General features: G+C 38.7%; 1 protein-coding gene across 3 annotated transcripts in view; it reads left to right on the top strand.

Moving 5' to 3' along the window:
* Nucleotides 1–7,920: 7,920 nt before the first annotated feature.
* The window catches only part of LOC100699221 (N-acetyllactosaminide alpha-1,3-galactosyltransferase-like), an 8,275-nt gene continuing 3,961 nt past the window's right edge, over nt 7,921–12,234 (top strand). The window contains exons 1-4 of one of the 3 annotated variants that reach the window (XM_003450782.4): nt 7,924–8,230; nt 10,843–10,931; nt 11,773–11,838; nt 11,964–12,053. In XM_003450782.4, coding sequence (XP_003450830.2) covers nt 10,903–10,931; nt 11,773–11,838; nt 11,964–12,053 — 185 coding nt within the window. In that variant the 5' untranslated portion in view covers nt 7,924–8,230; nt 10,843–10,902. Of the gene's footprint in view, nt 8,231–10,842; nt 10,932–11,772; nt 11,839–11,963; nt 12,054–12,234 lie in introns of all 3 variants that reach the window. The other 2 variants (XM_019350204.2, XM_019350233.2) reach the window with 2 other exon arrangements.

The raw sequence follows: 12,234 nt of genomic DNA, 5'->3' as shown, positions 1-12,234 counted from the left end.
AATGTTATTTTCTTTAGTTATAATCTAAAAATCATAATATAAAATAATCTGTGTTCCTGTCTCAAATGATTGCAAATGCATTGCACAAAGTGGGAGCAATAATGTAAAAGGAGACTACATGCAATTTCTTCAACTTAGATACAACTTAGTGTTCAGTGATGCCCTGGCCTCACTGGGAGGACAGCCCCCATGACACCATCTGTCATCTCATTAGGAGCAGAAGCTTTGAAAAACACACCCAAACATTTTTAACTGATCCTCTTTATTTTTATCACCCCAGCGCACACACTTTGGAAGCTGCCACTGGTGTCATTTTGCTTGGGCCAGCACAGCGCTGTCTCCGTGACGTTCTGTTGGAATTCACTTTTTACTTACCATATTTTACTTCACAGTAGAGGAGAAGTCCAGTGATATCTGATCAGGTCACAGTCTAGTTGAAAAAAGCGGTTTGTAAGGAATGATGTGGCTTCTTCTGAGGCTTGTCTTCAATCCAAACAATTGCGTACAATTTTGACCCAAATTTGATCAAAGTCACTCAACCTATAAACCGACAAAAATTATTCAAGCTTGGGAGATAATTAAAGAACCGGCACATCGCCAACCCAACTCCTGAGTCACAACTTTTGAACCAATTTTTGGTCAAACTAACCCAACTTCTGAACCTATGGCTTCTACCCAGAGGTTGAGTTATGAAAATAACCCAGCATTGTTTGGTGTGTTTGTCATTATGTTTTTGTTTTTGTTTGCAATTGTCCTGCAAAAAATGAGGTACTCTCACTTTTAAAATGGAGCATTTTATTCTTTTGTTTCTTTTTCTCTGTTCACGTTCTACTTAACCGATTCAAGGTGGGTATATTATTAGAATTAAAATTTTGACTAAAATAAAGTGTGTATCTCCATCTACTAATAATATTCTATTATTACATTAATATAACACAAGGTTACATAAGGTCAGTTACAGTCGGGTCCATAAATATTGGGACATCAACACAATTCTAACATTTTTGGCTCCATACACCACCACAATGGATCCCAAATGAAACGAACAAGACATGCTTTAACTGCAGACTGTCAGCTTTCATTTGAGGGTATTTACATCCAAATCAGGTGAACGGTGTAGGAATTACGACAGTTTGCAAATGTACCTCCCACTTCTTAAGGGACCAAAAGTAATGGGACACAATAAGAACCATAAAATCAAACATTCATTTTTTAATACTTGGTTGCAAATCCTTTGCAGTCAATCACAGCCTGAAGTCTGGAACACATAGACATCACCAGACGCTAGGTTTAATCCCTGGTGATGCTCTGCCAGGCCTCTACTGCAACAGTCTTCAGTTCCTGCTTGTTCTTGGGGCATTTTCCCTTCAGTTTTGTCTTCAGCAAGTGAAATGCATGCTCAATCGGATTCAGGTCAGGTGATTGACTTGGCTATTGCAAAACAGTCCACTTCTTTCCCTTCAAAAACTCTTTGGTTGCTTTTGCAGTATGCTTTGGGTCGTTGTCCATCTGCACTGTGAAGCGCCGTCCAATGAGTTTTGAAGCATTTGTCTGAATATGAGCAGATAATATTGCCCGAAACACTTCAGACTTCATCGTGCTGCTTTTTCAGCAGTCACATCATCAATAAATACAAGAGAACCAGTTCCACTGGCAGCCATACATGCCCACGCCATGACACTTCCACCACAATGCTTCACTGATGAGGTGGTATGCTTAGGATCATGAGCAGTTCCTTTCCTTCTCCATACTCTTCTCTTCCCATCACTCTGGTACAAGTTGATCTTGGTCTCGTCTGTCCATAGGATGTTGTTCCAGAACTGTGACGGCTTTTTTAGATGTCGTTTGGCAAACTCTAATCTGGCCTTCCTGTTTTTGGGACTCACCAAACATTTACATCTTGTGGTGAACCCTCTGTATTCACACTGGCGGAGTCTTCTCTTGATTGTTGACTTGACACACATACACCTACCTCCTGGGGTCCGTTCTTCGTACCTCGCTTACTACATCCAAGATCAAATGACACATCCAAGATCAAATCATCGCGCTAACTTTGAGCTCGCTAATCCGGTTCTCCGAACACACCTGTTGTTGACGATTAGTATAGCTGGATGAAGTAATCTGAGATCACTGGGTGGCTTAAAAGGGGCTACGCATCGATAGTAGAAACATTGATCGGCAACCCTGTGATTGGTCGGCGAAGATGTCGAAGGAGCGCGCTCAGTATTTGACGGCAGCAGAGCAAGAACTCTTGATTGAGGGATATAATTAAACTCGTAAGTGATCCATGATATTACATTATATCATGTGATATTATATTATACCACATTATATTATATTACATCATATCCTCTTTCACATTAGAGCCACAACAGGACCCACTAACATGGGAACAAGTAAAAGTGAAATATAAGAGTATTCTACAGAATGGTAATATTTATCACTTATATTGCTTTTAGTCTCCTGAAAAGAGACCCTGAAATAATCTGTTTGTTTGTTTATAACAGCAACCAAGAAAAGGGCAGAGCAAATAAAGACAAGTGGTGGTCCTGCACCCCCTCGTCACACCCCGGCAGAGGAGCTGGCCCTAGGGTTGAATGCCACCAGACCCATTGTTGAGGGCATCCCTGGAGGCAGCTCTTCCTTAGACCAGCAGCCGGGGTGCAGTAGCAGCACCTTCATAACTGGTGCTATTTGTACAATGTAAAATATTTGGTTGTTGCCTTAATTAAAATGCTTTTTGTACTGTGACATTTATTGACATTGTGGGGTTTTTTGTGTAGTTTTACATAACACTCCATCACTTCTACCTGTTCCCATGCAAGGGGTGACTGAAGCATGCACAGTAAGTTGGGAGATATATATATATATATCTATATATCAGAGAGAGAGAGAGAGAGAGAGAGAGAGAGAGAGAGAGAGAAAGTAAATAATACCCTCACGGGAAAATCGATATCTCTCTATGAGCACACTGTCGCGGTGAGCTAAAGGATCCTGTCTATCCCGCAATATACGCTGAATTCTGAAAACTCTCCTTATCAATCTTGCACCTTCCGCAATGGGTTGCTCGCGTACAAACGGACAGGACATGGCTGCGACAGACTTCCCAAATCCACCTTCGCTTTTATAGCCGTGGTCTCTCATCTTGATTGCACGTAGTAATTTACTATGACTACCCTAAAATATGAATTACATCTGAAATGATCTACTACATGACATAGAATGATTAATAGTACATTTCCCTTTTTTTCGGAAATGACCTGTATGTATCTGTATGAAATCAATAAAAGAATCAAATGCTGCATTATCTTTAGTTACATTGATAATTTATTTATGGTAAAACAGTGGAGAAATATCGCTGTTGCTTTCGTATAAATGGAGCGGACATACCTGAGTGGCCGCGATCTAATCTTGTTTACATAAAGTAAGCCTGCTCCCGAGCAGGTTTACGCTTACGGATCTGTTGCTATGACAGCAAGTCCCGGATGAGCTTCGAAGAACCGAATGATCCAAGATCACGCGAAATCGTCAACAATCAAATCCGGCTAACTTACTTAGCGAGGTACGAAGAACGGACCCCTGGAGAGTGTTCTTGATCTGGCCAACTGTTGTGAAGGGTGTTTTCTTCACCAGGGGAAGGATTCTTCGTTCATCCACCACAGTTTTTTTCCGTGGTCTTCCGGGTCTTTTGGTGTTGCTGAGCTCACCGGTGCGTTCCTTCTTTTTGAGAATGTTCCAAATAGTTGTTTTGGCCACGCCTAATATTTTTGCTATCTCTCTGATGGGTTTGTTTTGTTTTTTCAGCCTAATCATGGCTTGCTTCACTGATAGTGACAGCTCTTTGGATCTCATCCGGGCAGTTAACAGCAACAGGTTCCAAATGCAAACAGCACACTTGAAATGAACTCTGGACCTTTTATTTGTTCATTGTAATTGGGGTAATGAGGGAATAACACACACCTGGCCATGGAACAGCTGAGAAGCCAATTGTCCCATTACTTTTGGTCCCTTAAGAAGTGGGAGGTACATATACAAACTGTCGTAATTCCTACACCGTTCACCTGATTTGGATGTAAATACCCTTAAATAAAAGCTGACAGTCTGCAGTTAAAGCATGTCTTGTTCGTTTCATTTGGAATCCATTGTGGTTGGGTATAGAGCCAAAAATGTTAGAATTGTGTCGATGTTCCAATAGTTATGGACCTGACTGTAGGTTTGGACAAAAATAGCTGGTGAAAACATCCTCCAAAGCAGGGGCGATTCTAGGATCAGAGCTTTAGGGGTGCTGAGCACCCAGAGAGCTGCCCATCCAGGCAAGGTAAACTTTAGTCGTCACGATGAGACGTCTTCCCTGTCTCTGTCAGTCCCTGCATCCTTAAATGTCTCCAGTTGTCCCGAGTTCTCTCTGACTGTCTCCTTGGTGCATTTAAACCCCTGTTCCTCCCTGTCCTCGTCATCTGTTGTCTTAGTCTCCATTATCAGTCATCATAATTGTAGCCTCTCTGTGCAAGTCTGCAAATTTCTTTATTAAATCATAAGATTCTTAAATTCACCAAGTCTCTCTGTCCCTGGGTCCTCGTCACAAAACATGACATCACTGTTTTGTACATTTTAACACAATTTAATCCCCACATTTGTGAAAGAAAAGCAAAACACTTTTTTTGAAAAGTTTGTAACAAAACCATCTGATAAAGGTTATTTAAATGCTGCTAAAGAAGAATGAATTAGAATTTTAAAAATTACATATTCTACCGTTAATTACTGTGGGAGAATAATGAATGATGCTCACAGTGAGTAAAAAATAAACTGAGCACATTTTTGGGACAGAGATTCACTTTTAATGTGAATGTATAATATAATACAGATACATAAAAATACACTTGAAATGTACAAAATATTATTAAAAAATTAGAAAAATGGAGACACCTTGGCCTATGGTGCAATATATACAATGTATGAAAAGATCTTTACTGCAGATTCTACTATGGCTCTGGAGATTTTTTCTTTTCTTTTATCCTGTCTCCTCACCTTGAGGTTGGCAAATCTGTCTATCACATTTTGGTGGTCAAGTCTCTCAAGCATCTCTTTCTCAACTGACATCACAGCCAGGTGCTGGAGTCTGCTTTGACCCATGGTCCTTCTCAGCCAGTTATGGAGCTGACTCAAGACACTAAAAGACCTTTCACAGCTACAGCTGCTAACTGGGTTTGTTAGGGCAACCTGAATAACAGTTTTCAGTATGGGGAAGATCTGATTATCCAGAAGATTCTACAGTGTTAACATATCTGGAATGGCACCAGCCTCACTCTTGAGCTTCAAAAAGTTTTTGGCAACCGTGACTTCCTCTGACTGAAGCTCAATATAGTAGTGCCAGGGCTGACCACCCAGTTTGTTTTGCAGATTCTGTACAGCAGCTTTAATATAGGGAGAACACAACTTCCAGATTGTATGAGTAAAATTAGTTGGGGGGGGTTTCTTTGCCAGTTTAACAGTTTCTGTTTTGCCTGTTAGTACTCCCTGTCTGTTTTCTTACCTGGTGCTTCCTGATCTTGTACTTTCTCCTCATGTTCCCCTCTTTCCTCTCTCCCTCTTTGGACTGACAATCACACACAAATAGATTGTATTCAATTAGATTTTAAAAAAATATTATTAAGATCACTAATAAAAAAAAAAGTCCTCTCTCAGTGTACTTTCAAAGGGCAAATAACCAAACCACATGTACATCTAATAAAGGATATAAATATTGAAACACTGATCCAACATTATCCTTTATTGATGGATCATTTGATCTTACACTTTTACCTGAATGTGGCTCCTGTTTTTGAAAAAACTTCCTCATATCCAATATGAACCTGGCTGTCTCTCTGTACACACAGACGCACACACACAACAGGAGTTATAAGGTTAATGCGCATCCAGTCAGTTAGCTAGTTAGTACCTTGGGTTCAATATGCAGATATGATAAAATAACCAGTTTCTCTCATTACATTTCAAACAGGACAGTGGTAACAGCAGCAGGCTACGGATAATGTTAAGTTTTACATTTTAAATAGGTTATATAAATTTCAATGGGAGCAACAGGACGGTCAAATATCGCTGAATTTACTACAGAGTAGGACGGATTGTAGGGTAGCAAACATAGTCGGGAAACACGTTTCCAACACAGCAGGTTACCTGGTGTAATGTTTTTCAGCTAAAAACAAACATGGTCTGACTCCTACCTAACTATATAAAGAGTAACTGAAGGTTAAATGCAGCTAATATGTTTTAAGGCAGGTACTTATGCCTCCTCTCCGCTGCGTCTCAGCTAGTGATGCGTGAATCATGAACGAATCGTTCAATACTCGAGAATCACTTTACTGACTCGTGAATCATGATTCACAAGCGCAACTGACTCACTGACTCATCCCTGTTGCTGTTAGCAAACTAATTTCATTAGTAGAAATATATCTAGCTTATAATTCAAATTGTGGAGAAAAACACAACATCCAGTATCTTAACAAAAACATTTCTGCTCTGAACTGGAAGAAAAAACCCTGAGTAGAAGCTCACATCAAGATAATAGCTCCTCGGTTCACAGTAGCATCGCTCTGCTAACATGCTAACAGCACATTTGAGCTACTCACCCCCTCCCTTCCTGCGCTCAATCGTAGGGGAAGCAAATCACTCATGACTCACTAACCCCCTCCCTCCTGTGCTGAATCGTAGCATAAGCAAATCACTCAGGACTCACTAACCCCCTCCCTCCTGTGCTGAATCATAGAGCAAGCGAATCACTCATGACTCGCTAACCCCCTCCCTCCTGTGCTGAATCATAGAGCAAGCGAATCACTCATGACTCGCTAACCCCCTCCCTCCTGTGCTGAATCATAGAGCAAGCGAATCACTCATGACTCGCTAACCCCCTCCCTCCTGTGCTGAATCATAGAGCGAACGAATCACTCACTCACTCACTCACCCCCTCCCTCCTGGCTCGCAGCTACTTCTTCTTCTTCTTGGTTGGCAACCAATGTTAAGGCGCACTACCGCCCCCTGGCTCACAGCTCAGTGGACATTTAGATGAGAAAATATATATTTGACACATGTAAGGAAAATACTAATAAAATAAAAATAAACAAAAGAAATGTTCCCTTTAGAAATTCTTTTGCTCTTTTTTGCTATATAAAATAGTTGTTTTCTTTAAGAATCATTCATCTTAGCAGTAGGATTTACATTAAAAGAGAAACAAATTAAGTTTGAGTGAAAATGTACATTTTTTGCACTCTCTGGTCAACTGACTCAGTGACTCAAATGACTCAAAAAACCCGATTCACTTTGGTGAGTGACTCATTAAAACTCGATTCAGTAAAAAGAATCAAATTTACCATCACTAGTCTCAGCCACTCTGGCAGCAACGGCGCAAGAGCCAGAGCGGGGGGGGAGGCGAGCTGGAACAAACCATTTTGGGAGGGGGGAGGGGTTATCTATACTTTTGTTGTTAAAATGTTCCATCTCAATTAAGTAGTGTATGCTTTTTAAATTTTTAGTATTGTGTCACGCAAACAGCAAATATTGTCAAAAAAAGGTAAGAAATCTTTGGGGGTGCTTTGATTCATTTTTGGGGTGCTGAAGCACCCCCAAAAATGGGCTAAAATCGCCCCTGCTCCAAAGTACTTACTTTCTTACTTTGAGTACAATTCAGAGCCTGTACTCTTTTACTTTTACATCAGTACAGAAGCTCAATCAGTACTTCAACTTTTACTGGAGGATTTTTAAAATTAGTATCTGTATTTCTACATAAGAACAGAATGTCTGTACTTTTGCCACCTGTGGCCGTCTGTACTTTTTTTTCCCAGCAGTGTACAGTATTAAAGTACACTGACTGCGTACCCTTCATGGTACGTCTCATATCAGTTAGACACATCATGCACTATTAACGTATGCTTGTCATACAGGTTTTGCGCAGATGTGTACATAACCTTGATGAGAATGCCTCTGTGCATGAGTCCTGATTTCATAGGTCTGCTTTAAGGACCGCCCAGCTCTATTACATGAAAATACAAAGAGGAAGTTTGCCAGTTTGTTCTTCCATCAGTAACTTTTGTCAAGGGATAGATGCCGCCATATACTTGACAACCCTGAGTGTTTTTTTTTTTATTGACTAAGTTGGATACTACACAAGATAACGCAAACTTTTGTTCCGAGTTTTTATTCAGTTAAATCAAGGTGTTGGATATATCTGTGAATCCACGTAAGTTGACTTTATTGATTTACTTTCCTACAAGTGAACATGTACAAAGTAACTGCTTTAAAAAATAAATAAAATTAAAAATTAAAATGTACTCTTGTTTTCTACATAAAAGAGTTAGTGTCACTCACCTACTCTGTGACTTATGTAGTAACAAATTTTATCTGTGAACAAATGTAAGAAATGTAAAATGAATTAATAGGATGTATTAATTCATTTTACATGAATTTTACAACATTTTACAACGACCGGACAGTCTCGGTCGTTGTGTCCTTGGGCAAGGCACTTCACCTACCGCCTACTGGTGTTGGCCAGAAGGTCGCTTCTGTCAGCCTGCCCCAGGGCAGCTGTGGCTACAACTGTAGCTTGCCTCCACCAGTGTGTGAATGTGTGTGTGAATGGGTGGATGACTGGATGTGTAAAAGCGCTTTGGGGTCCCTAGGCAGGACTAGTAAAGCGCTATACAAATACAGGCCATTTACCATTTACCATGTATTTTTATTTAGTTCACAGCAGTTAGTGGGTATTTCAAGTGTTTCATCCTGTTCCTCATGTAGTGGAAAGAACGCTTGTGATACTGTAGTTTTTGTAGTTTTGGGCCCTCTGGAGATGAGTGCAATTTACATAATGACCCTTCTCAATCCTTCAATGAATTTTCATCTTTTATTCACTATAAATACTGAGTGTGGTTCAATTGGCAACCATGTATGAATTTAGTTTAAAATTTAAGCATGGAAGATTAGACTAAAGGAGCACATTTTTTGTCATTTTATTTTTAAACAAATTTCTTGTTATTCTCATCATTAACACTAACGCAGGTTTGTGGCCAGGAATCTAATGGTAAATGGTTGCTGTCTCTGCTTAAGAGGTACAAATACAACAGGTTTTACTGGACTTGTACATTCAAATGACTTACACGATGGCACCGGAGGTTGAGGGGAAAAAAAATAAATATGTATCTTCCCCATGTTTTAATGAGACAGGTTGTACCAGTTTAGGATACTCCATTTTGTGCTCCCTGTCTTTTTTCTTTTATATTAATTCCTGGTCACTTCCTTGTCCAACAACACTTAAAACTATCGAAAACATTTATAAAAGAAGTTTAAAACTACTTGACAAAAAACCGACTTCCCACCACCACTGTCATGTGTTAAAAAAACATAAATTACTGAACTTCAATAACTTAGTGAAACTTAAGAGTGTGTTTAATATATAAAGTCTTACACTCCCTTGCTCCACCACCACTAAAGCAGTCCATTAGGCATAAAGAAAGCTCAGACAGGACCACTCGAGCTACAATCTGAGGAGACTTGTTTATACCCCACAGACGGACAGCATTTGGGCAGAACGTCCTTTCTGTCAAGGGTGGCCATCTGTGGAACAGTCTTCCTCAATCCATTAGAGAATGCTCTACTTTCAATTTGTTTAAGGCACAGGTTAAAAACTGGTTATGGACAAATCAAGTGTGTGATCATGTATAAGTTGTATAGTTTTAATGTTTTATTTGGGAACAGAATGGTGTGTATGTGTGAGTTTGGTGATGGAGTTTTCATTATGAATGAATTATGAATTTTTTATGAATTATTATGTCTATTTTTTATTTTTTTGTTTATGGACAACAGATAGAAATTAGCCCTTGACTATAATCTGGTATGTTTACTTTCATGTAATTTTTTTACATTTAACATGCACTGTCCTAAATAAATAAATTAAATTAAATTTCTTGAGAACCCACGGACGTCATCAAATCTAAGGAAAGAACTAAAGCTGAAAGTTCATAGAAAGGGCCCACTGAACCTTTAGGATTTGAAAAACATTTTGTGTAGAAGAATCAGCTAAAATCACACTTGAGCAATGCATGCGACTAGTTTTTCCATATGGGAGGTGTCCTGAAGCTGTCATCACCAGCAAAGGATTTTGTACAAAATATTAAATACATTTCTGTAAACATATTTAATACTTTATTGCTCTTTCATTTCTCATTAATACACCATTTTTATGGACAGCTATGGTTTCATTTATTTGAATGTGTTGATTCGATGGGCTGCTACCAACATGCCAATATGACCTTTAGAAATATATTTACTATTGGTGATGTTCCATACTTATTTCACCTGCTGTATGCTCTATTATACTGTACTCAGTTCTAAAGCTACATCCAACCAATGTCCATCTGCCTTAATTAAAATGGGCACAATGTTATGACATACTGGTTTAAGTTTCAATGATAAAAACATTCTTTAAGCTTAAATTGGAGGAATTAATCCTAGATGCCACTGGATCATTTTGATGTTTGGGTCAAAGTAAAATACTACATAAGACACAGCACAGTAAGTTTTATTCAGAACTTTAATACTGGTATTCTCTGGAGGTGTTGCAGATATAGCTTTGATTGATTTTATCCAAAGTCTATCTTTCACATGGATTTATATTGATTGATCTTAATTGTAAAAGTGAGCAATAAACTTTGTTGGTTTAAAGGAGTTTTGTGTAGTTTATAATTTATGGATATGGCAAGGTATCCAGGAAATGAATGTAGATAATGAAATAAGACATACTTTATTTATCCCAAGGTTGTGCTCACTATGTGTTTTTTTTCTTTTCAATCGTCTAAGGTCTAATTCTGTCAACCAGCCATCACTTTCTTCTCCATCAGAACGCTGCTTAAGGGGAAAATGACAGGGCTATTTCCCTTAACAATGAGGTAGGAGTGTGGGCCAAGATGGTGGTGCTGGTGGTAGGAATGGGGGCGCAAGATGTTCAATTCTTGCTTAATATTGGAAATTGCTGAAATCTTGAAATGTGCTAGACTTTTTCTTATAGATGATCTAGATGACAGCACAATGTTGGTCCAGCTACTCTACATATCGCTCAACAGTAACAGTGCCTTCACAAATGTACAATTAACTCGTGCCATGTGCATTAGTGCACATACCGTTGCAGAAACTGGATTGTGAATTGTGAGTTGATAACAAACTAGACTCTTCCATTGTAATCAGAAGATCTTGACTATAGAAAAGGTCAAAATACAGGATTGTTTTCACTTTGCCTCATTCTGTCTTATATAAACTTGTATCGAGTGAAGGAGGCAGCATTTTTAAATCTTTCCAAAATATTGTTTTCTTTGCCATGTCATTTTATCTGTAGGTACAAAAACCATAAAAATAACCATAGTGTCCCCTATTGTTTTTCATATTTCTTGACAATATTTTGGCTACCACCATGTCCTTGTTTTGGAGCCAGAAGTTACTAGCCCACTAGTGATGTGAGCACTTGCAAGGAGGTTTTCAGTGCAGTACCATATACAGCTTTGTGACTAGTTTCACTGTAGTGGCTGTTAGCATTGCAAGCAGTAGCAGAATACACATTTTTCCCCATTGATTGGTGATTCCTAAATGTTCATCAGGCTTTAGCAATCTACATGAATTACCTATGCAAAATATTGGCATACCTCTGAAAGGAAAAACAATCTACAGAGGCCTAAATGTTATTTCATTAATTTATTATTATTTTTATGGTTATTATTTTTTGTTCACTTTTCTAAGTAAACATGATGGAATCCTCTGCTGTCTACTGATGGTCACCCTTGCTTTTACTTCCTTATATTCAAGGTATGTTTTAAGGCTGACTATTTTAAAAAGCATATTGATATGCAATATGTAACATGATGTATTAATCTCTTTCAAACAATTCATTTTATTGTGATGTCTTGTGGTGCTTATTCTTCCTGTATCAGATATTTAGAGAACACTATCCAAATGGTAAATTTGCCAACTGAACAAGAACCAAGACACAGCATTAATTTGGATAACACACTAAACCTTGGGTAAGAGATATTCAAAATATGGACACCAGTGTCTGGTAATTATAATGTCCCATACTTCTATTTGATTTTTAAGATGATGTCTTTAGTGGAATTTAGCCAGTCTAAATATGGCTACTTACTGTCTTTTTCATTATTTTGTTTCTTTCCTCAGAATAAACAAATGCAGCTTGTGCACACGTTG

Source organism: Oreochromis niloticus, linkage group LG1 (assembly GCF_001858045.2).
Source record: "Oreochromis niloticus isolate F11D_XX linkage group LG1, O_niloticus_UMD_NMBU, whole genome shotgun sequence".
Taxonomy (NCBI): Eukaryota; Metazoa; Chordata; class Actinopteri; order Cichliformes; family Cichlidae; genus Oreochromis; species Oreochromis niloticus.
This window is presented reverse-complemented; position numbering and strand designations above follow the sequence as displayed.